At 32.1% G+C, this 26,954-nt stretch overlaps 1 protein-coding gene across 1 annotated transcript in view; it reads left to right on the plus strand.

Moving 5' to 3' along the window:
- Rs1 (Dead-box helicase Rs1) overlaps nucleotides 1–26,954 on the plus strand; it is a 105,934-nt gene that overhangs the window by 71,906 nt on the left and 7,074 nt on the right. The window contains exons 13-17 of the mRNA XM_085814637.1: nucleotides 3,928–4,022; nucleotides 8,771–8,971; nucleotides 15,849–15,904; nucleotides 22,923–23,055; nucleotides 26,038–26,113. Of these exons, the coding sequence (XP_085670763.1) occupies nucleotides 3,928–4,022; nucleotides 8,771–8,971; nucleotides 15,849–15,904; nucleotides 22,923–23,055; nucleotides 26,038–26,113 (561 nt within the window). The remainder of the gene's footprint in view (nucleotides 1–3,927; nucleotides 4,023–8,770; nucleotides 8,972–15,848; nucleotides 15,905–22,922; nucleotides 23,056–26,037; nucleotides 26,114–26,954) is intronic.

Raw genomic sequence — 26,954 nt, forward strand, 5'->3', positions numbered from 1 at the left:
TGTTTTTCCTATTAGATAAGAAACTTCTAAAGAAGCTCGTAATGCTTTCTGAGGTATTGTTGTAAATTTCTTTAAATGTGCACTTTGAATTTTCAGATTTTCAGCTCATCTTTGAAAAAAAATCAGCATGTTTATTTTGAAGTTCTTTATGTTTAGTTTCCAGGTGCTTTTTTAATTTAGCTGGTTTCATGCTCTCATTTGCTAATTTTGCGTTGCAAATGACACATATTGGGCATTCTTCATCATCAACAACACAAAATGCAAAACCATACTTAATAAATTCTTCATTGTATTTTCTTATTTTTTTAGATCGGGCATTTAGTTCAGTATTTTGCGACTCCTCGTCAGTATTTGTTCGTTTGTTAGCTGAAGATGTACCTGGTGTACGTATTACCCATTTATCCATTATGAAGATAGGGGTTAAATTATTTAAACTAAAACAAATAATATATAAAATTTTATAATTTTTTTCGAGAAATTTAATAAAATTAACAGAGATCTTTCTCTAATGATAGTACATACCTGATAACAAAGAGTAGCAAAGCCCGATAAAAATATAAAAAATCATAATTACACAACGTCACATGATAAAACTCGATGATAAACTAAAACAATTGCAGGCAAATTAAACTCTAGTTTAAGAATATTTGAAACTGAGAGATGTCGGCCGTTAAAAGGCACACCGTGTTTCCTCACGCACTTCCCTAATTTTTTTCTAAATTTTTCGTAAGTAAATCGAGAGGGAAAAATTATGCGAATATTTTAATGGTACACTGTATGCAGCATGCAGGCATAATGCATTTCATAAAAATTTGGTGACCCCCAAAAAACTTCTGGCAACCCCAACAGGGGTCGCGACCCCTAGTTTGCGCACCACTGCCATAGGGGTGTGTGTGTGTGATTATGGCAAAGCCTCGAGGGCTATCTGCCTAAGGGGAGGGATGCCTTTGTGGAGGACTTTCTAAGGGAAACTGGCTCGTATACACGTTACACATGGGGAAAACCACGAAAACGCCCATGCAGCCAGCCCGTTCGCGGGATTCGAACCTCAGACCGAACTACCAGTGTTCAGCGACTTCACTCGGCCGCTGGTGGGCCCCCCACTGCCATAGAGGAACCCAGTACTATTATAGCATGTACAGCACATGCATCCAGGAAGGGTTGAAGGTGGAAGTCCCAAACAACAAGAAAGCAATGTAAGTTGGGTGCTGTGAACATTTTAACTAAACAAAAGAATGTGCTAAAACCATCTATTGACAAAATCTACAGTCATGTAATTGCTGTGTTGCCACCCAATAAAAAGATATTAATTAGGTGATATTTTCATTTTTTTAAAAGATGTGTTGCAGACTTTAAGGAAAAAAAGAAATTGCAGTCTTTGACATGTGATACATTTGGAGTTTCGAAGTGACAGTGTTATACGTCACACTGTTTTTCTTGCTTCCATATCAATTTCTCTAATATTGGTTTTATTTATTAATCCTCCCCATTGATGTAAAAACATACTTATAAAGAAATTAATACTATAATTTGTAGAAGTGTTCCGCCATGTTATAAATGCAGTTTCTTTTTTCTCCCTTTTTTTTTTACTTCTTTATGAATTGATTATGCATTATTTATTCATTTCCTTTTACTTATCTCAAAAACAGATTAGCATTAAAAGTATTGTAATGAAATCTGCTGTGAACATTTAAAATTTTTTATATTTTATAAGTTTATATACATTTTCCTTAGAATTTATTATAAAAGCTTATTGTTTAAATTTTATTACAAAACTTAATATTATATTCTTTTATATGACTTTCAAATTCTGACATTGAAAAAAAAGTATATAAAAAGTATATTGAAAAAAAAGTTACAAAGATCTGAAATTTTCGTGGGTTATGGAACAAGATATTCAATAAAGGAAAATTAATTAGATTGATAGAAACATTAGATAAAATAACATTAGCAAGATTTATTAAAAAAATTAATTAAGCATCTTTCTAAAATTTCTTTTAAAACTAACTGCTGCAGTATCAGTCATCAGATTGCCATACATAACTCATCGGATCGAATGCATGCTGAATGTGGTAATTTATCTAAGGGGGGGGGGAAATATTCACAGAAGGTCAAGCACATGTTGCTTTTAGAAAAGTTAAGTCACAGGAAGGACATAAGGTTCAGGAGCTGGGTAGCACAAAGCAAACTAGAAACAAAATGTCATATAATAATAATGCCTTAGTGGAAGTAAAGAAAATGTAAGCAAATTGTCCCAAATAGTTAAAGATCAAATACATGATTTTTTTTTTTTAAATCACATATACTGTGCATAAATTTTAATGTGAAATTAGAAAAAAATATATTTTATCATAAGATTGTAAATAATATAAAAACTAAAGTGTAATAACTGTTTGTGAGAAGTAAAAGAGAGATTTTTCAATTGAATACTTTGATAGATTGTAATTTAGAATACAAAAAATTATATAAAAAGCTTTTATTTAAAACTTTTGTTTAGAATTATAGTTTATTGTATAATTTAATAAGAACAAAAGCATTAAGTAATTTTCTTTACAAAATTCATATACAGTCTTATGAATAATAAAAGCATGAGTACTTAAATAACGGAAAATAATACAGTCAAAAGTCGTTAATCAGGAATGATCTATAATCCGGACCTCAAAGCTACAAACTTTCTGCACATGCGTCAATGCATAATGCATTCACGCATGCGCGTAATACTTTTACGCATGCGCATATACGTGTGCGCGCCGCAGAGCGGCCGGGGGGGGGTGGCGCCTTATAATTCCTTACTAAATGTAGGATTTCATCTTGATGTACTCAGTCTTTGATATGATTTAAATCGGATTCCTCGTCATTATAATTCGCTTCCGATAGTGAAGATAGTGACACAGAGGTTATCCAAAACGAAAAATTTTCGATTGACAAATTAGTCGGTATTCTCGACACAGCAATTATTGGACTTGAACAGCGGAACTTTGTAACTGAACAAGAAATTATGTCTGTTTATAGAATTAAAGAGAAAGTATCATATAAAACGAAGCAACTTAAACAACTTGCATTGAAAGAAATGTTTAATAAAGTAAACAAATAAATATTGAGCTTTCTTTTTTTATAAATTTTGATACGCTTTAGATCATAATTGTTCTTTATTTCATAAATTACGGTTTAATATTTTTAATTTTTCAATTTCTACATATCTCACCAGATTTAAACAGATGATCTCGATAATCTGGAATCGCCGAGGTCCCGACGAGTTCAGATTAAAGACTTTTGACTGTAATTGAATTGCATTGTCAAAATTATAATACATTGTGTTTGTAAATTTTATCAAGGGTTCTTTTATTATTCATGATGGAAAATTATACATAAATGTTTTATTTTTTTAAACATGGGGCTGCTTTTAAAGTATATGGCTTTCAGTTTGTAAATATGGTTCATATTTAACTGTTATCTCCAGAATGTCCAAAGGTTCATTTTGATCCTGACTGGTAACTTATTTATCATACAGATTATTAGCATTTGTTAATGATGTATTTATTGGATATTTATTTCATCTTTTTAAAAGTTCATTTATAATAGTGAAGAAAAGGAAATTCTGTAATGATATTTTTACATAATTAATTGAAGATTAGTCAAATGTCAGGAAATTGCCAGAATGTGCACTTTTGCTGATAATCCTGAAATAACAATAATTTATGATGGTGCTGTTTGAAAAAATGTGGACATTGCTTCCTAAAACTGAATAAAGTATGCTGTGTAAAGCCTTTGAACTAGCAAAAATATTAATTTTTACAATGTAAGAAAATTTTTCATAATCCTGCTATTGTTTTGACCAAAACTATAGCTAATGTTTCATATTGAATGCATTTCTGTATGCTTTTTTTTACACTTATAAAATTTTAATGTCTTATTTTGAACATTTAGATCGGTATCAATGGTTGGTGAAAAGGAGAGAAAACTTTTGAAGGAGATTGTTAAGAAGACGAAAAATCCTGTAAGGAGTAGAGTAATTGCACCTGGTGTGTTATTAAATATTTTTATATTAACAGTAAAAAAAAAAAAAAAAAAAAAAAAAAAAAAAAAAACTCGGATTTTCTTTTTTTGGAGGGGTAACATGTGTGTAGTATGATGATATCCAGAAGATACTGTTTATATATTTTCTCCCAAGTAGACTGTTAGGTATCTATACATTAATAGGATTCCAGTCGCAGTTCTGAATTAAAGCATCAAATATGATAAACTGTTTATTTTACATGAAGAGTAATTGTGCAGTGATTGGGAAGAAGGAATACTGATCTAATATTTTTCATTTCAAAATTTTCAGTTGCTTTTTGTTAATGTGCTTTATTTTATTTTATTTTTTTTTAATTTTTATTTTTTTTTAAAGTCCAGAATGGCCCGAAGGACGATTATTTTCATTCTGGCATTTTGCGTTGGTTCACTATAAATGTCCGATTCACTTTTCGAATTGTTGTCACCAAATATTATCGCCCTGTATCCTGATATATCCTGATGGAACTTAACACAGTGAAGATAGTTTGGATAAGGAGATGTAATTTCTTTAAGAATAAATGTTAAAACATATTTCTGATAGAAATCCGAATTAATTTAGACATTTTTTTTTCTACTTTCCTAATTTTAAGTTTTCCGTTATAAGAAAATCCAATAATAAACAGAAAACCTTTAGAAAATCTTTTCTTGTTTTTTCTGAACCAATATATTAAGTCTTTTCCTCCTCTTTTTTTGATAGTAAATTAATCTTTTTCTATTGCAATCGTATAAGTATATCCGAGCCTTATCAGTTGTAACTATATATTTCCATTTTTCACCAAATAATTTTCATGCAGGAATCTGCACATAGTCGTACCCTCAGAAACAAGTTTTGGCGTTAGACGATGAACATCATGCTTTTTTTTTTTTTTTTTTTTTTTTTTTGATTAGCTTCAAATCAGATTTTATAATTTTGTTCACAGTTTCTACAGAGATATTTAAAGATTTTGCAATAACTCTTTGGGGATTCTCCTTTAAAACGTCAGATGCGACTTCAGATTTAAAAAGAGCTGTACGTACCTTTGTTAGGTATGCATTTTTTTGCCTTTTTCCCAGTCAGATGTAAACTTTGATGTTTCTTTCCTTTTATATTAATTATGTCAGTTATTTTATGTGTAGAAATATTAAAACGATGCTTTTTACATCTTTTTTTTTTTTTTTTTTTAAATATTTGAATAAGATTATTTATCCAGACATAGTTGAAATCAATTTTTGGCAGAGTTGCATGTGGTTTACAGATCATTGTTCTAAACAAAGGCGCCACAAGACAGGTGTGAAATAGTTCTAGCAGAATGAGGGCACAGTAAGCATATCTTGGGATAGGATATGATGTTTGTAACCATTGAACAAAAGAACATCTCTCATGCCATTCAAGTTTGTTGAATGAGCTGTCAGACACGGCCAAAGCTCTGATGGAAATTTTGAAATTTTTGGCTTTTCAGGGAATGAGGAAGTAATCATTCATGTTGGCTAAGCGCTGTATTATTGATTTAGATTCTAGATAATGAAATTTTGTCATTATTGCTTTGTTTTGTTTGAGTTTAGATGGTTTTCAAGTTATGTCCTTTGAATAAGGGTTTTGCTTTCTTAAGGTCTTTTGCAAGACATTCTGTATAATGCTTTATATATTTATGTAAATCTTTGCTTTTCAAGCATGGATAAAATTTTCCTGCAATCTGCAACTTGCCAGCAGAAAATTACAGTTTATTTTTGTACTCAGAAATCTAAAGTATAGATAACTTTGTCAGTATTTTGTGATATTAATCTTCAGTGCTTTTACATTTTGAGGATAAAATGATTATTCATAGTAATGAATGGTAATTCATGGGAAGTATCAGATATTTATTTTAAGTAATTTAGCACATAATCGTGAAACTGGAAGAGAACAACCAAATAATTTAACGGTTGTTCATAACAAAAGTTATAATCGTATTAAGTATGATTAAAAAAAAATAGTTGTATTATTCTCTTTTTTACTTTTATGAAGTAAAGAAAGTATTGTAATTAAGAAAAATTTTAGGCACCATATTTCAACGAAAATATCCATTTGGAAAAACTCGAGCATTTCCTGCAACTAGTGTTACCATGATTATGAGGTAAGTCGACAAGAGCTGAAGTGCCTATTCTAAACAGCATATAATAGACCTCTCGCAACTATTGAAGCTATTTCATATGTTAAATTGGAACCTGAATTTGTAGAAACAAAGAACAGAAAACAATACCGTAATTTCCGGAAGAAACGCCACAGTGTTTATGTGTTTAAAACTTAAATTTTCAGCGGGTGCGGCGTTTCTACCTATGCGACATTTAGGTGCACTAAAAATAAAATATTTTCTATGATGGTCATTGTACATAGTTTGGATGGCCTTGTCATTGTGCATAGACTAGTGCTGTTCCCACACAAAAGACCACTCAGTTGCTTTTTGCGAACGTTATTTTGTTTACATTCTTTCCCTTGAATGGACCTACATGCCTTATTCACCCTAAACGAGATCTCAGAACAATAACATTCTTCCCCCTTTCAAATCAACATTCTCATCAGTTTGAATAGTCTCTCTCCTCTGCCATTCGATGAATCTTCCAGGACCCATCCTCTCCCCACCCCTGCCTTTTCTGCAATTTTTTTCAAAGGCGGACACGACTCCACCTGCCTTGAAGTAACAAACTCTGAAGTATTTCCCCTTCAGCATGAATGGATTTTTCTTGGCATTCTGCCAAATACAGATCCCATCAGTTTGGGTACACGTACTTGTTGGATAGTTTTTAATTAGGGAGTGGAAAATTTTTGAAAATGTCTCTAAACGGCACAGAAGCTATACATTTCTTACCTTTAATTTATTTTTGAGTTATGGTTTCATTTCATGCATTTTTCTTAACTGGTATGTCATATATCAGGACTTAGGTTGAGTTTTTGCATCTATACGGCCCACGACGATGTCACGTGCAATTTAATCTATTGCAGTGTTTACGCTGATTTCTTTCATCTTGTTTTGCCGCCATTCATTTACGTCGTTTATCAGGGCTGACTTTTTCTCTCCGTGAACTTCTTGGAAAGTTATTCCATGACGATCTCGAAAACGCATTCACCAACCATTGCTAGCTTTGAAAGTTTCGTTTATCTAGCATTGCTGCAAATTTCCGTGCTTTTGCACATAATAAAGGTCCATTTATTGGGACATTTGTTGCTCTCATCTCTTGAAACCATTTTAAAACAGCAGCATCAATGTTTTCATTTGTCGCAACTTTCAGTCGTTTTCACTCTGGGTTAATTTCATTTGAAGTTACAGCATCTTCGATTTGCTTTCTCTTCTTTAGGAACGTTGCAACTGTAGATTGCGATAATCCATGTTTCTTAGCCGCATCAATCTGCTACATTCCCTCATCAATATCATTGATCCATCTCCCCCTGTTCCTCTAACAAAGGGCACTTGTTCTGTGACAAGGTGACCAGACAGGTCTAGATGTCCTTAAACCTTATCAGAACTCCAAAGCTTACTGGGAAATGAGACTAGGCATACATTTACACTTCACCCCCCTCACCCACTCCAATTTCAAAAGGGTGGTCTTCATCTGTATTGAAATCTGAACAATAGCTATTTATTCAGGGATAAGTTGAATATCCACAATGAGTCTTAATAGAGGGAAAAAATAACAAAAGAAAACGAAAAAAAAAAAAAGCATTTGAAAATCAAAATATTATTATAAAGGGAGAAAATAATACTGAAATTTAGATTGAAAAAATCGTTTTACAGAGGTTTATTGTTCTGGAGAATATAGCAATATTGAGGGGAGATTAACATTAGTTTATATGCAAAATCACTGGGACCACAAAACATTATTGTAGTAGAGGGAGTTATTGTTGTATCGGGTATCGTTGTAGCGAGAATTTACTGTATATATATATTCTCATACCATTCAGTTTCTTTAATATTATTATTATTATGAATTCTGTACATAGATACGTTATTTTAGTGCAATTATATGTGAAATTGTATTTTTCTGTGTAATGAAAAATCAAAAGAGACAAGTTATGCTGTAAATGTAAGAATACAGGAGCAAGTCTGTTTAACATGGAGTAAATGGGTATCTTGGTAATTTGGTGAGATATCGCCAAGCTAGTTACGGTTTGTCGCCAAACTTGACAAGAAATCGCCAACTTGGCGACATTTTGGTCTTGTCCCTGTTTCACCATAATAAGTGTTGTAATTGAATAAATGTAATTGATCACTCTATTACCTGTAACCGTAATTCGACTCTCATATTGCCTTCCAGTATTTTCAAGGAGCAGAAAATGCTAGAAATATCTCAGTGTCCAGGTGAAAACTGTATAAGGTCAGTGAGAACATCTGCTGTCAGTTGCTGTTGTTAGCTGTTAGCTCAGCGTGACTGTTGAGTACTATCTCCCGTTTAGCTTCACTTTTTAGTTGCGCTTTGCAGTGCTTTGTATTTAACATTCATAGTATTTTAAAGCGTAACTACTGACTGTATTCTGTGATATTGTAAAGAGTTGTATGATTACTTTTAGTGGAAAGTTCCAAATGTTTGAAGTGTTTCTTTTATTACGAACCCATATACCTGCAACACTATATAACAATGCTGACTTTATTTTTGATTCTTCCTTAGTAATATGTAAATATTAGTTAAATTTTGTATGAAATTTCACATTTTATTTTATTTTTTATGCAAGTGTTGGATGATTTTTTTTTTATTGTTTTAGAAATTATCAGTAAGTACCATGCAAAAGTTACTTCATTAGAAGATGATCTTTCAAAAGTAATGAGAGAAGAAAAAGAGGACAAAGAGCTCCAGTCCATGGAAAAGCGTGTTAAAAAAGCTGAAAGTTTAATTGAAGGAAAGAAAGACACTGAGCCCAAAAGAGGCTGGTTTCAAACTCCAGCTGAGAAAAAAAGGGAGAGGGGTAAGTTTCAAATAAAGCAAAATGTTTTTCTATGTAAGTTTCTGTTACACTTCAAAGGGTAAACTTAAAATTTTACCTTGGAAAAATAAAGCCTTAGATGCGTTTTAGTGTTTTAGAAAATAATGGAGAACAGCAGTCCTTAGCCTTTTCTAGCGTCTTTTTGACCTATACAAGATTCTTTCCATCAATAGTTGATGCTTTTTATTCAGTCTATAGTCTAGGTAAATGTTGCTAGTGCGCAAAATAAGATGTTGAATTCATCATCTGTGCACACTTGCATATAATGCATTATCAAATTGTGGGCATTCAACAAAGCATAGAAATTTCTTTGTTAATTATTAGGAAATCGAGTAATTTAAAAGAAGTGGGAAGTATAAGTCATTTATTACCTGTCATGCTCTCGCACATTGTTGATTCTCTGACTGTTATCATTTGACAAAGTGTACTATCTGTAAATTAGCTTTCAAAATTTAATCTTTCAGTTATTGATTCACCTTCTGAAAACAATAAATACATTTCTTTGTAATTTAAATCTATATTTTATGTTTTGAAGCAAAATTTAATCTTTGGTTATTGATTCATCAATTGGAAATAATAAATACATTTCTTAGTAATGTAAATCTATATTTTATGTTTTAGCAGATTTAAATTCAAATATATTTAATTTATTATGTATGTAACTAATAATTTTTACAACCATTTTACAGCTGTGTCGTAATTAATAAAATGTATTTCCAGTCTGACATCTCTAAGATTTCAGAATAATTTTATGTAAAAATTTTTATTGTTTTACATTTTTAAATATTTTTGAAAAAAATTGTTTGACGTTTTTAATTATAATATTGGATGTGTTAAACTGTAATTGTTATAGCACCATTTTACAATATTCAAATCTCTAGTGTAAACATTCTGCATTTCAGGCACTATATATTGCTATATGGTAAATAACAGTAAGTGTGTATAACATATAATGGAAAATTAAACAAGTTTGTGTTGTGAAGAGACTGTAACCCAATCATTAAGATAAAAATTTAAAAAACTTTTAAGAAAACATAAATTGAGTTTACAGAATCTTGTTATGGTTACAACTTTAGCAGGTGGCAGGATTAGCAAATATAAAACAAATATTTGTAACCTCTATCTGTAAAAGAATTTTCATTTCTTTTACAAATAGAGGTTACAAATAGGTCCCACTTTAAAGCAAATTAGATTTTTGTATTCACAAATAATACACAAAACCGTATAGGCTGAAATATATAAGACATTCAATCAATATTTAGTGAAACACAATAAAGTCCGGTTGACTTCAGGGGCACATAATAATACCGAATTTCCACAGTCATTATTTTCAACACAAAATACATTATGCATACAAAACAAATAAAGCAAAGTAAAACTTTTAAAACTGGATATCACTGAAATTAATTAGATAGAAAAAATTAATTTTGAGATGCATAATTTCAAATGCGCTTATTAACTCAGGAAAAGTAAAAAGTTAGTCACTATAAATCAGAGTTAGTATGTTTTTAGTTGCTTTTCAGCCATGAATTTTCATTAAATAAATAATCTTTCTATTTTTGGTAAAAATAACAAAATGTTAACTGGTTACACCAGAAGGCTATTACTACATTACTTCTGGAGATGGCGATAAATTATACCAGATAAGGTGACGCTTTTGTTTATAGAGGAGAAACATTTACATTGGAACAGTCATTGTTGGAACATGGAGGATGCTACTGAATCTAGAGAGTAAACAATCTAAAAAATAAAGAGAAGAAACATTATTTAACGAAGATGATTAACCAGAAGTGAAGATCTCCTCTGCGCTGTCCTCCTTGGACAATCAGGATAGTCAGTCACAGCCATGACTTTTTTTTCTTTCTCAGCTGTCTCAAAAAAACAATTTGCTTTGGCAAGGACTGAGCTTCGAATGTCCCACTGATGCTCTTCTTTTCATGGTGACAATTTTCTTACTTAGCAAAGAAACAATCCCCCACAAACAACAAGAGGAATGCCAACCATCAACAACCTTATCAGTACCTCTCAGGGAAAGCGTTGACAAGGATCTATTAGAAATTGGCACACATTGCTCCTTCTTCCATCTCTGCACTCCAGAGATAAAATCATTTCCCCCAGTCATGTAAGCCTTCAACTTTCCATAAAATTTTGTAAACAACCAACTTCAAACTTGCAAAAATCTTTATCCAGACTAGTGCTTGGCAGGAACAGAATTTTCTTATCTTAAGTTAACAAAAGCAATCCTCTAGAAACATTGTAACATAGAATACTCCTTTTGAACTATGGCTGATACAAGAAATGAAAGCACATATGCAAAATCTCACTGTTGCATTGCGTATGTTATATTCAAAAGAAGTTCTTAGAAAATTTCACGAAATGCTTTCTAGCATTATTATACATTATCAGTTTTTTTAATGGAAATAGAAGATCTGTGGGAGGCAGCTCTGGGATGTTAAGCTAGATAATAAACTGAAAAGAGTCCATTAAGTTGATTGTTGGTAGGTTGTTAGAAACTGGAAGGAGAAAGTCTTGTTAACCTGCCTTAGAATTGGTCCACTTGCAGTTTACTCACAGCTAGCTACTGAAAGCAGAAAATTGGCAGTTTATTCCAATTGTAATTCCATTATGTCTCTGAGTTTTAGGTAGTTGTTCATTTTAATATTTAGTATTTTATCACTTCTTTTGATTTTATGGATTTCACATGGTTTTAAACTCGTGTTTGACTATAATTTTTGCCTTTATCTAGTTTATGTTTGAAAAAATCTCACATGTATTCAGCGCATATAAACTTTTAAGGTTTTATGTTAGAGAACTGATTATTTCCCTACCCTACCCTAATATTAACTATTTATTGATAACTGCATTCATTGATGAAGTATAAATTCATCTGTTCAAATCTATTTTGTATAAGACAGTATCAATGAGTCTTTCTGATATTTTGATATTTCTGCAGGAATGTGTACCTGTTAAAATTTTTTCCAACACGGCTCCTCTTTTTTTTTTTTTTTTTTTTAAGTCCAAAGGCACTTGAGTCCCGAAGGACTATCACTTCTGTTTTGGCATTTTGTGTCGAAGAAGAAATTAACTAATGAAAAATCTGCATAAATGTATGTACAGTACAAAGTCCGTAATCCGGACTGCAGATTATCAATTTAAATCTGATAAGACGGCATGCAGAAAGTATACAATTAAAAATATGAAATCGTAATTTATGAAATAAAGAGCAATTATGAATTAAAGGGTATCAAAATTTGCAAAAAAAAAAAAAAAAAAAAAAAAAAAAAAAAAAGCTTAATATTTATTTGTTTACTTTATTAAACATTTCTTTCAATGTAAGTAGTTTAAGTTGCTTCGTTTTTGTGCTAATACTTTCTCTTTAATTCTTTCTTCTATAAACAGTATCTCTTCTCTTTACGCGTATGTATAGCGGAGGCGCATATTAAACACGCATGTGTAAACGTATTATGCGCATGTATGAACGTATTACGCATGCGCATAAAGTTTGTAGCTTTGAGGTCTGGATTATAGATCATTCCGGATTATGGACGTCCGGATTAAAGACTTTGTACTGTATATTTCTCACATTGTGATAAAACAACAGTATCTAGAGCCATCCAATTCTGAATGATGTAATCCTACTGCGAATATGAGCATCTGAAATCCCAAATTTGGAATCTGTTTTATTATTGATTTCATATTTTGTAAAATGTTAATGAATTTTTGAGTAACAAACTCAACGATTTAAAAGCGAGCAATGGCAACACTCTACGGGGGGGGGGGAACCTATTTATCTCTATTGCGTCGAACTGTGTATCGGAAATTCTACAGATATGCTCATTTTAAAATTATTTTTCTGAAAAATTTCAGTTTTTTTTTTTTTTTATTATTATTAAGTAAAAATATAATTTTTTTTTATAAGTAAACTGGGCCTTTGTCAGAAAATCCTATTGTGTTTGCTGATACTCATGTCTGTTGTACATGTCACATGAACTTGTTTAGTTATTTGTTTTGTTCTCAAATAAATACTTAAACTGAAGCATGAATGAATGCACTGATTGATTCCTCCATCTTTGAACCCATTCTTGTTTGAGATTTGTTGACACTTATAGAGACATTAGGTTTGTTTTAATGTGGGAGACGGGTCTGAGCAATATCCTCGCTGAGACTCGAACCTGGACCTCTTGAATACATGCCAAGTGTGCTGCTGTTACATCACAAAGGCATTCCGAAAGGAGGGAGAAAATACCTTATACACTCCACCTTTTAAAGGGTGACTGGGGATTAGGGGACCCAGTCACCAAATCCCCCTGTGGTGAAGAATCATCATCCACCTCCTTTTAGATTAGGCGCCACTGTAGAGTCATTAGACTATTAAAATGCTGAAGATGTGAAAAATGATTGATGCCCTTGCCGGAATTCAAACCTGGACCTCTCGAATACGCGATGAGTTTGCTTATCAGTTGATCGACAAAAGACAGCACAGTAAATGTTGCACACTACTGCAAATCAATGCAGTGTTTGAAGAAGACAACAGTAGACCTGGAGTGGTGTCTTAATGCATTATTCTTTTGTAGGAAAGTGTAAAGTCACTTACTGCATTTGACACCTTAGTAAAAGTCCACCATTTAAACTAAAATGTGCCACTTCCCTCCATCTTTGCCATTATTTTAAACCTAAAGAAGAAGCCCAAAAAGCAAAGTTCTTTACATCAGTTGTCAAACTTCAAAATGTATCTCATTTGAGGCTTTAATGACAGCTTGAAGAGTTTTCAGGAAAGGAATTGAGTACCTAGTGTATCTGTGGGATCATTGTTTCAAGAACCATAGATGTGATGTCAAGTAAAAATTATTTATAGAATCACAGTGAAAAAAATACGCGTACTAATTGAGCAACTTGTATACAGTACAAAGTCCGTAATCCTGACGTCTATACTCGGGACCTCAAAGCAACAAACTTTTTTTTTTGTATGCTTTACGCATGCACGTTGGGGAGATGTATCTCCAGATAAGTTAAAAGATTCTTGGCATAATTTATGGCCAGATACCATATTTATTTCATGGTGAGGACGATGAAGATGATAGCCACGGATTTGAACTTTTTTGGACATCGCAAGCTAAAGTTGAAATTTTCCAATTATTAGATTTTGTAAAGAAATGTGGAGAAGCGGTAATAAATGAAGATGATATAACAGAAGTTTTTCATTGTGACGACAATGCCCCAATCATCAATCAATTAACGGATGACGAAATATGTAGTATGGTTTCTAGATCCAGAAAATACCGCTTCCAATAGTGAAGAAAGTGACAGAGAGGTTATTGAAAATGAAAACATTTCGATTGACAAATTAGTCGGTATTCTCGACACAGCAATTATAGGACTTGAACAGAACTTTGTAACTGAACGAGAAATTACATCTGTTTATAGAATTAAAGAGAAAGTATTAGCACAAAAAAACGAAGCAACTTAAACAACTTACATTGAAAGAAATGTTTAATAAAGTAAACAAATAAATATTAAGTTTTTTTGATACTATTCCGTTTTGAGGACCTTAAAATATCGTCAAACTATTGTTGATGACATTGCTGCCAAAAATAATTGCGGCAACCCTAACACAAGAAAGGAAGTATAATAGTAAATAACTATCTAAAGATTATTTTTTAAATTTATATGAAAGGTTTATTTCATATAATACATAATACTTTTTTATTATTATAATTCTGAAAAAGGCTTAAACATAACTAAATGGAAGCATAAGAGTAAATAACTATTTCAGATCATTATTATAACTTATATAAAAAAAGGCTAAACATAACTGAATGGATTCCTGCATTGCTATTTCTCTACCGAGCATTTCGTTGGTTGTTCAGACATAATTTTCTATAATGAATGGTACCTTTTCTTTGAAAAAATTCTATTGCAGACTTTTCGTCATGGGCAATTCCCAAATTGTTAAATCCATAGGATATCAAAAAAGGATTTAAAAATGAAACTAGTATTTCAATGGCGTCTTAAGAAGTATAGAACTATCTAAACTTACGCAATTTGAAATCAGCAGGTACGCTAGATTTGGCCCACTGTTAAATGGGCATGTTTGTTAGGATTGCCGCTTTTGAGCATACATTTTCGCTGCAATTTTTTACTTTCTTCAAAATGGAATAGTACCTTTTTTTTTTTTTTTTTCCGTAAATTTTGATACCCTTTAGATCATAATTGCTCTGTATTTCATAAATTACGTTTTCATATTTTTAATTATATAATTTCTGCATGCCATCTTACCAGATTTAAACTGATGATCTATAATTTGGAAAAATCCCTAATCCGGAATCGCCGAAGTCCTGACAAGTCCAGATTACGGACTTTGTACTGTATAATGTTATATATGTTCTTTGGTAATTTGAATTTACCAGCATGATCATCTACTTTCATGTGGTCTCAAAAGGATTTAAAAAAAAGGCAATCTGTAGATATTTTTGTATAATTTTAGCTGCCAGGATTTAGCTACTGAATTTTCTCCAACTTTTCTCCTCTCTTTTGCAATGCTCACCTTAATTCATCATAATCCTTTTTGAGAATTTTGAATTTTAAGCAAAAGAGCTTGCATCAAATCATTTCAAAGAATGTCAGAATGAAATTTTCTGATGTTATTAATATAGTTATTAATTAGGTAGAAATAATTTCTGATGTTATTTTTATCATTACTACTAAACTGATGGTGTGAATTTTTTAATTAAGTTCTTTGAATATTTTTTTTAGTTAAGTTCTTGTATATTTTTTAATACACTGAAAAATATACATTAAACATAAAATGTATTTCATACTATTTCTCTTTGTTTTTAAAGTTTGAACTTTTTCTTCTTAGATGCTTTGAGGTTAGGAGATCCAAAGGCAAAAAGAAAAAAAGGAGTAAAACCTACCGTAAGTATTTTATTTACCAAAAGTATTTATTTGTACAAAGTGTTACTACAGATGTTTCTTAAAATGACCTGTAATTATAATAACAGTCACAGAATAATGAATTAAAATAAGCTGAAAAATATCCTTGATACTTATTGATTATCCCAGTTCACATTTTCTTGATTGTTCAAGGAACAAAACTTCAGAAGTAAGTATCAGAGGTAAAAATAATAAAGTAGTTCATAAAATTCAAATATACCTCAAAAAGAACTGTATGCTGTACAAAAGGTAAAATATAAAATAAAAGCTTACTATTGCTTGTGATTATTTTAAAAAGTGAAATACTAAAATGGCTTTATCCACAGCAAATTTTGTAAACTATACTTTCTGGTCATTATTAATTGAATGCTTAATTATTAAAAGGAAGAAAAAGCCATGATCAAAATCAAAGTAAAAGTGTTAAAAGAGACGGGGGGGATGTTAATGATTGTCAGCAGGGATGTTCCTTGTGTAGACCTTCCCCAAAAGTTGAAGTAAACACGTAAGGATTCCCAAAATGTCACTGAGATGTTTTTACCATCAAAAAAATTTTTGATGCCAAAGAAATTATTGCTAATGTGATTGACTTTATAATTGACCTATAAAGTATAATTAACTTTATAATTGACCTATAATTAGTGTCCCTTTCTCATGTCTACTAAAGCTAGACATAATAGGGTTTAAAGGGTTAATAGATAGTTAACACAATAGGGTTTAAAATAGTTTTATAAAGTAGCTAAATGGTTGGATATTTCCTTGTTGTTTCCTTGTTGTTTATTATTCAAATTTTTAACTATGTTTTTTAATTTCACTCTTTCTTCCTTTTTTAAAAAAAATAATAGTAAATTTTTGTAAGAGTAAATTTTAACCTTTGGCATTTTATCGTCTGCTACTTTACTTTAACTTTGTTTAAATCGAATTGTCTAAAACTGAGAATTTTCGTTTGATGTTTATTTGAATTTTATGAAAATATTTTATGACATTAACTGCATAATTTATTTCGAAACAAACTGTTGCTTATGAAGTGGCTGAAAGAGCAGCTAATACTATCATCCAATATTTTTAAAGCACAGTATATTTTTATAGAAACATAAGATTTAGAATAATCATTTTTATAAAAGTCAAATTATGATATAAACATACAACCCTCTAGAGACCGAATTAATGGAAGTTCAATGGTTATGTAGAAATGATCTACAGCTACTTAATGGCTGGATAAGTCAGCAGGTTCTGTGGACAAGTAAGAATAATTATATAAATGACACCCTTACACAATAATTATATAAATGACTAGAAACAGTGTACCGTAACAGCAATTCAATTATTAGCGCTGTATCTTTCATGTTATTCTCGATTAGCAAGCTACATGATTTTTAATGAGTATTCGGGTTTTGCTAGTAACTTCACTTGGAAATCGCACTTAAACTAGGTTAGTTAGTTATTTGAACATAGAAAGAACATGGGAGCTATTTGATTAAGATGCTTTCATAGAGACAATCTAGAAAACTACGAAAACCAACCATGCAGCTGGGTTAGACTTCACAACAAACAATTAGTATTTAACAATCTTCAAATGCTAGGTAACTGGTGAGGCTCCAGTTAAATCTCCAATTTAATATTTTATTTGTAAATATTTAAAATATTGTTGTATTCTTAGACACAAAAAGCTGTTAACTTGTTAGTAAACTACCAAGCCGTAGTGCAAATGAATATTCAATTTCTTTGGCAATAATTGTATTCACTTAATATTCTTGGAATGTGAGCTAAAGAAGGAACGTTCTTGGAAGATTAAAGAAGTGTTTAAATCCAGTGATATTAGGTTTGTCTTACAAGCTGAGGATCAAAACGATTCTGCAATTGCCCGAGTAGTTGACTTGTAAATGGCTGTGAATTAAGCAGATGACTTATTCACACGTTTACGTTGACGTTTTCTGACTGAAAATGTTTCTTACGTTTTCAGTCAGAAAACGTATTCCAAATGTTTTGTATTGCATGACAATGCATCTTTTCATTATTCATTTTCGTCAAGTTGAAGGATTGGCTATGGGTAATCCTCTCAGTCCGGTACTTGCTGACATTTATATGCACTATTTTGAGATGAAATTATTTGATAAATTATCTTTTCGTCTTTGGATTCGGTATGTTGACGACACTTTCGCACTTTTTGACGGTTATAAAGAGGATTTATCCGAGATTCTATCTATTATGAATTCAATTGATCCAGCCATCCAATTCACTTTTGAAATTGAATCCAACAATTCCCTCCCCTTCCTCGATATTCTTATAATCCGCAATGAAACCGATTTTAGCACCACTGTGTACCGTAAACCCTTTGCAGTTTGTTTACCACCCCATGCCAAGTCATGCCACCCTGTTAAGCAAAAAATGGCTTCTTTTTACTATTATGTTTTCCGCGCGCTAAAAGTTTGTTCCTCTGAATCTTTGCTTACCAATGAACTTAATTATTTGAGAGCAGTTGCGATTGACCGTGGATTTTCTCCCGTGATTATTGATAAAGCCGTCAAAAAATTTTCAGATTCCCATCAAAGAAGACATTCCACTGTTAGAAATAATATCAATGACCTTGTCGTGCTTCCATTTTATCCTTCTGTTAGCTATAAAATTGCACGGATTCTCCAGAAATTCAATTTTCAAGTCGGTTTCTCCCCTATTAATAAAATTCACCCTTCGATTCTAAAAGATTGCGTTTCTGTCTTGAATTCTTGGGGAATTTATAGTATATCATGTCAGTGTGGTTTAAGATATATTGGCCAAACAAAAAGAGCGTTGAAGTTTCATATCAAGGAACATGAATCTTATGTCAAAAAAGGGGAAATTAACAAGTCTTCAATAGCGTATCATAGCTGGACTTTTAACCATAATTTTGATTTTGGGTCTGCAAAAATCATCCAAAAGGCTTCTTCCATAGGCGAATTGGATTTTCTTGAGGCTTTTCACATTCACAAAGATTTAGAAAGTTTAGTTAATGATTTGAAGTCCAATCCAGTCCTTCCTAATGCCTTTAAAATTCTACTGTCTTAATTCAATTATTTTTGCCGATAGATGGCGTTACCTCCTCGCACTTGGTACTACCAGAGGGTATAAAAATCCGTTCAGTGGTTGCTTTCCATTATTTGAAGTTCAAATTTTGAGCGTAATGTGCATTTGCCCCTCGCTCCCTATTTTAACTTCGCTAATATTTCTTTATGCTTGATCAGACAGCCTGGCTCAGTAAAAGTAGGCGGCCAGTGCAACTCTGATTAAAAATCTAGTTATAACGACGTGCAGTGCTGATAAGCACCACGTGTTTCTGTGATTCCTATTTTCTTCTTTCTATGTATTTCTTTCTCCTGATGAGGAGGGACCTTTAGCTGCCCTCGAAATCGATTGAGTGTTTTATTATAGACTACGCTAAATATAAGGTTGTTTTTCACGGTTTTGATTGTCACATTAGCGTGTTTCTCTTCTAATCTACTAAATGTAATCTTTTGGTCTATGTCATTAGCAAAATCTATTTTTAGCATATGGAAAAAAAAATTTTTAAATCAGTATTTCTTAGTGTATTCCCCCCAATCAGTATTTCTTAGTGTATAATTATGTTAATTAATATTAAAATTTCTTAGGGTTTAACTTAGATCAGTAATCATTGCCAAGTGCAATGTTAACAGAAAAGGTTACCATACTCTTTGTTATTTAGTTACTAATATATATATACACTCACGTTTGTGAAAATTGCAACACCAAGAAGGAATCGTCATAATTGAATGCAATTTAATACACAGTTGAGTGGTAGTGGTACAAATAATTGATTAAATGTTCAAAGCAAACAAACAAGAACAAGAGATCAGAATCAGTATTTTGTGTGGCCACCACGCGCCGCAATAAGTGCTGCTACACGACGTGGCATGGAGTCAAACAAAATTTGAATGTCTGACTGAGGAAGAGCATTCCATATCGTTTGTACGCGTACCCAAAGTTCGTCTGCAGACGCAACAGGACGAGGATCACGAGCAAGACGCCGACCAATGACATCCCACACATGTTCAATTGGCGACATATCCGGGGAACACACAGGCCAAGGAAGAAGCTGTACCTGCTGCGCTGCAAAGAAGGATTTAACAATCCGAGCAGTATGAGGGCGGGCATTGTCCTGTTGAAATACAGCGCCTGGCAAACTTTGAAGGAAGGGAACAGCTTCGGACTGTAGAACTTCACGGATATACCGGTTGCTGTTAAGATTGCCCACAATTCGTAGCAATTGAGATCGTCTATGATATGCTATGGCGCCCCAGACCATAACTCCGGGTGTTCGTCCACTGTGGCGTTCGATAATGCACTCCGGAAGGTGGCGTTCACCGGCATAGCGTCTGACACAAATGCGGCCATCATGGTACCACAAATTAAAGCGGGATTCGTCAGAAAACACGACATGCTGCCAATCAGCACGCCAGTCTCTATGCTGATTGGCCCATTGTAGCCACAGGCGGCGATGGTCGTGCGTTAGGGGGATCCTGTATAAAGGAGTCCGTGCGCGCAGTCCACACTGCAGCAGACGTCTACAAATTGATGAAGCACACAATGAAACACCTGTAGCTATTGACCACAGTGCTGCCAATTGTCTAGAGGAAGCGGTACAGTCCGTCCGCGCCATGCAGACCAGGTGTCTATCATCGCGAGCTGACGTCACATTTCGGGGTCCACTCCCGGATTTCCGAGTTGTCCGACATTCGTCCGTCCACTGCTTCCAAACGCGCATCACTGTGCTGCTGTTACGCTGCACACGAGAGGCTACTGCACGATACGACAATCCAGCTTCACGAAGGCCGATGATTCTCCCTCGTTCAAACTCTGTAAGTTGTTCAAATCTCGCTCTCTTTTGTCGACGAGGCATAAGTACAGATTGAGTTAACGTTTACCACTAGCAGATAATCACCGATAACCATACACGCCTCGCTACAGCCGTCTATTTATTCGGATCCATCAGCCGTTCAGAGGGCGCTGCTCAGCATACGCATGCGCTACGGATTTGCAATTCTAATCATTTGCATATCATGCGCTACTTTGCATTTCCTGAAAATTTCAGCTCACTCGCATAAGTCCTTCATGGTGTTGCAGTTTTCACAAACGTGAGTGTATATATATATATATATATATATATATAAATGTTTAGGCATTGCTGCATGAGTCATTATTCAAGTTATCATATGCTGATAAACATGCGGAGGTGAAAGCTAAATTAACTACCACCCATTAATACATCACCGACGATTTGTTGGATCATTTTATAAATGACATATATACAGTAGAAGTCCAGAAATCTGCAAAGCTTGGGACCAGAGGTTGTGCGGATTTAAGAATTTTGCAAAGCGGATTTCAAATCGGCGGGTTTTTGGTATTTGGTATGTCAGGAAATGGCTAAACAGGTTTTTTTTTTTTTTTTTTTAATATAATTTTTGGCAGATATTGTTTGGGAGTCACATATGAAGAGTTATTGTCTGCAGCTTGTTCTTTGCTTTCATATGAATTTTTCTAAACATCAAAACAAATGATTTCTCTGTCACTAGTTTCCAGTTCCTATTCTAATGCATTATCTATATTTCCTTTAATATTTTATTTTCATTGTTTATTCTCTCTTGTGTTTAGCTCCACTTTTTGAGAATTTGATCCCTGATTTTGTAACAAGATACAGTCAAATACCGAAAATCCGCCTACCTGAAATCCGCATTGGCTCTCAAAATATAAACATTCAGTTTATAGGTTCCGAAAACTGCAACATTGAGTACGAAATATCGAAGAAAAAATACTTACTGATTAATGACGTCATAATTACCAAATAATAATGAGTCATAACAGAAATACCAAATTATTGACATAAAAAAGTTAAAAAAAATAAGATAAAAGTTTTTTACCTCTAATCTCTGCATCGTGGTAAAAAAGCAGACCATTCACTCAACTCTTCATTCAAGTTGACGTTTCACGTTGTATTTTCTGAGCTTTGTTATTTCACGAGATTGTTTGGTGCTGCCTTTTTTTATCCTGATATTTTGTGGATAAATTAAGAATATTTTAAATTTCAGCCCTTTTTAATACAATGACAGATAAAAAACGCACTCATGATTTTACTGCTTGCAACGTTGAAAAACATAATACGTTGCATTGACGGTAATGCAAAAAGTGCAAATTCTGCAAAAGATGGAGGCAGGTGCTACTCCTCAATTTATAGCAGAATGGTATGGAATTGCAACACGATTGTGTATGATATACGGAAAAATAAAGAAAAGCTGTTGAAATTTTACAGCAACAGTGATTCTAAGATTGGAATCCGAAACCGGAAATCTTTGCATGATGCAAAATTGGCAAACCTCGATGCTGTGTACATATAATACAATGAATAATATAATCAATTTATATATATAATAATAATTTAATGCATATAATAAATTATTGCAATAATGTATATAATAATTTAATTAAATGTGTCTTATTTATTTTGCACTTTTAGTCCAAACATTATGCTTTATCTTTTCTGTCCTGAAATCTGCAAAATCCTAAAATCCGCACAACATCTGGCTTTGCCGATTTCTGGACTTCTACTGTACCATTTATATGGAAAAATAAATTGCTTCTCTTATATTAAAATACATGATGCAAATTGCAATAAAAATTAATGCTAAATTAAGGAATATTGTCCAAAGAAACTTTTCCAGTTAAAAAAAAAAAAAAAAAAAAAAAAAAAAAATGATGATGATGGTACACTATAGTTATGCACTTGTTGTCTGTAGTTGATATTAAAATAAAAGTTAATCTAGATTTGCCACTACGCTTTCAGCAAAGCAAGAGTCATGTATGGTATTATTAGCGGTGTATGCTAACATACCACTACCCACCTCTAATGTGCTGGTTAATATTCAAATGTAAAGTTATTAACATAATTGTTTAAGTTGTTCAACTGTAATCTGCGATTTTCAGGTTTTAATGATCTTCTTAATTTTTTATTAAGACTGAAGATCGAATTTCTGTGGAACTTAAGAAAGCTCAACAGTATCAAGCCTTTCAAGCTAGAGTAGCTAAAAGGGCACGCAAGGAGAAAAGAATAAGAGCTATCACTGAAGATGATGATAAGCCTAAGTTAAGTATGTGTGAAATTAATTATTCATTAATAATGCACCTTGCATACATATTTGAAGTTTTTCTCCCTGTATTAGTTATATATGTCTTAAAAAAAATTCCTGAAGTGTATTCGCAGTAAATAAATAAAGAGGGGGTGAGAAAGAGGGCTTATAAGAGAAAATTATATTTAAAAAAAAAAAAAAGAAAAAAGAAAAAAGAAAGAAAGGAAGAGAGAGGGAGAGAGAGAGAGAGCTTATAGAAAGGTCTTAAAACCTTCAACCCTTAATATTTCTGAAAAAAATATATATCAATTTGCTTATCCAGAAATATGTAATCTTAAAAGAAATTAGCTAAAAAGATAATTTTTTTAAAAAAATGCTTTTTGGCATTAGAGCACTTTTTTAAATCGTTTTTGTAATTTCAGGAGATCTCAGGCGAACTTTTCTTTAAAATAAATATACAAATTTATATATATAAAATGAAAGATCTAAGCTTGTAAATATCTATTCATTAATGAGTGTTATTAATCTATATTATTACATGTGGTTATCAACGTATTGGCTTTCAATCTGTATATGCTTAATTCATGAGTAAGCTATATATACAGTCAAAAGTCTTTAATCCGGACTCATCGGGACTTCGGCGATTCTGGATTATCGGTTTTTCCAGATTATAGATCATCAGTTTAAATCTGGTAAGATGGCATGCAGAAATTATAAAATTAAAAATATTAAACCGTAATTTATGAAATAAAGACCAATTATGATCTATAGGGTATCAAAATTTACAAAAAAAAAAAAAAAAAAAAAAAAAAAAAGCTTTATATTTCTTTGTTTACTTTATTAAACATTTCTTTCAACCCGTGCTACAATACGCATAGTCGAAATTAGAAAATTGCAACCAGAAAACTATTGGATGTGTATTCGTGATATTTATAATGACGAGGAATTTGATTTAAATCATATCAAAGACGGAGTACATTGAGATGAAATACTACATTTAGTAAGGAATTATAAGCCGATTAAAATAAAAACTGACAGATCAACTTCCAGTTCATTATTGTGTGCCGCGCCCCCTCCATCCCCGGCAGAGCAACATAAAATATGCCCTGAAGATAAGGATAGTGCTGACAGATCAACTTCCAGTTCATTGTGCGCCGCATTGTCTCCCCTCCCCCGCGGAGCAGCGTGAAATTGATAAACATATTTCGGAATGATTAGAGAATCAAAGGATATGCCTTTATCCATTTTTTGCAGCAATTTCAGTTTTTGTTTGATGGACATCGGAACATGCTTTCACTTTGTAGATCCTTTGCTAGCTCCAGAATCGGAAATTCTTTTTGACATAATCGAAAGTTCAAGCTTACTTTTATAAAATTGCTCTAACAGTCTGCAAAAAATAATAAGCCGGATCCAATTAGAAGATTAAGGGACAACGCAATCTGAAACATTAACTGAAATAGATAATTAGATAATTTTAGCTTAGCTTATACCGTCCGTTATACATTAAACGCGCATGCGTAAACCAATTATGCGCATGCGTAGACGCATATGCGCATGCATATAGGTATTATGTGCATGCTTTGACGCATGCGCAGAAAGTTTGTAGCTTTGAGGTCCGGATTATAGATCATTCCGGATTATGGATGTCCGGATTAAAGACTTTTGACTGTATTTTTTGCAATGACTAACTGAGTACAACTAATAGAAAGGAGCATGTGTAAATATATGTATGTGAAAAATTTAGGGATTCTGAAAATAATCTTATTCTTAGAAGATGCCTCATACTGTAATGAAGTTAACATTGCAGTCAGTTTGCATGTAATTTTTGTTTTGTTAAACAATCAATATACTAGTTGTAGATTCAGTATACAGCACAGGTATAATAGAATCAAAACAATGTATTTTATAATAGCTAACACTGAATCAAAATACTAGCTGGAGAATTGTAAATGATGAGACAATTTTCATATTAAACATGAGTTTAATTTTGACAACAGTTTGTTTTCATATAAACATATAAAATTACTATTATAAATTATTAATAAAATTATTTGAGACTCTTAGTGTATAGCAGAAAAGTCTGACATATTTTCCTGCATATTCTCCTCTCCCTCATTTTTTTAATTGCTTTACATTTTGAAAATGAAAAGGGGAATATTATGCTGTGAGTATTAAATTAGAGGGAAGTAAGTATTAAATGAACTTAATTTATTTACAGCCCAAGAAATATACTTACATTTATGCTCTCTATATTTCTCTACAGTTATTGCTTCCATATTATTTCAATTCATTTTTACTGATGCAATATATTTAGTATGCTGCTACCACTAAGTAAAGTTTTTTAATTTTATGTTAGAAAGTCTAAGGCAAAAAGTATGCAAGTAAATGTGCTAATATGTCAAATATATGGTAAGGGTTTTTTTTTTTTTTTTTATTCACTATATCAAACAACGTGATTAAACTGCATGTTGATAATATAAAGTATAATACACAAGATTAAAGAATATAAAATATACCCATAGCAAAAACATGGAAAGTTCTTTACATATAGTAAAGCATAACCAATTTGATTACTTTAATTCAAATTTTATATTGCAAATTTTGTGAAATATTTAGGAAGCATTTTTGATAAAACTATAATATTGCTGGAAGTAAAGCAATTAACAAAAAACTGAACATGATCTTGTTGTTTTAAAAATGTAGTTGCATATAGAGGGAAAAAACTACTACACAGATGCAGATAGGCAGTTAAAAAATGAGTAACAATAACTATATTTGGCCATACAGCATTGTTTTGAGACTTTCCATAGTTTTAGATCGTTGCAGAATTTGACAGAGAATTTGTTTTTGGAAACTTCTGTCTTCTTCAGCTTACTGGCAAAAGTTCAGAACTGAAGCTTCATATTTAATAATTTTTTCTGGATATTTATAAGGATTTAGTAGCTAATTTTTAACGACATCTTTCTTTTTAAATGTTAAAATATCTACTTTTATTCATTACAGAAACAATTAAGAAAAGGTCGTTTGAAAGAGAGCTTGCTGATACAAGAAAAAGAACTGTCAAGCAATTTAGATATGAGTAAGCAACATATTTGATTATTCAAATAAGTATTTTTATCTATCTGTCTATCTCTGTATCTATCTATACTGTCTTTAGAGTAAGCAACCATTGTTTCATGTTATATGGACAAGACAACAACATCTATCTAATATATATACATATATTTGTTAATATTTGTGTGTGTTTGTTTGTAATTTAAGTTTAATGTATTTTTGTCATGTTATGTATTATTTTTATTCATTTATTTAATATAATTTATGTGAAGCGTTTTTCTAATTGAATTTATAGCTACTTATATTTGGACGTCAAAGTTGCCAGCTCTCCCGATTTGTAACCATTCTCTCTCTTGCCAAACTGATTAGTGCTTCCAATTTTCTCTTATTCTTAACATTTCTCATGATTTTTATGTAGCTTTGCTTAATACTTCTTTGTTTGCATAGAAAGTGATTTGGGGTGTCTGAAGCACTTGATTTTCCTCTAGAACATAGAAAATGCATTGTTTCATCAATGAGAAATTATAGGGCGTTTCTGCTTTGTGAGTGAGAGCATATGCGTCCAAATGTGTATTCCAGTTCTTCAATGCGCATCTAGCGCCACTGCGTGTCATCTGGTATATATTAGCCAATGAGCACAAAACAAGATTGAGGTTGTTATTTCATTTATCTTGTCGCTGAGCAGTGTCAGTGCACATGCTTACAAGGAATAGTTTGAGACATTACGATCTTTTGTTTTAGTTATATTTTCAAAAAGGGTAAAATACTCTTTTTTTTTTTTTTTTTTTTTTTAAATCCTATACAGATGACTTTCCTTCTGTTATTTCTTCAAGGAAATGTAATAAATTTGCGATGTGTACTGTTTG

Source organism: Stegodyphus dumicola, chromosome 4 (assembly GCF_044657685.1).
Source record: "Stegodyphus dumicola isolate Sdum_Otavi_A_Nest chromosome 4, ASM4465768v1".
Lineage (NCBI taxonomy): Eukaryota > Metazoa > Arthropoda > Arachnida > Araneae > Eresidae > Stegodyphus > Stegodyphus dumicola.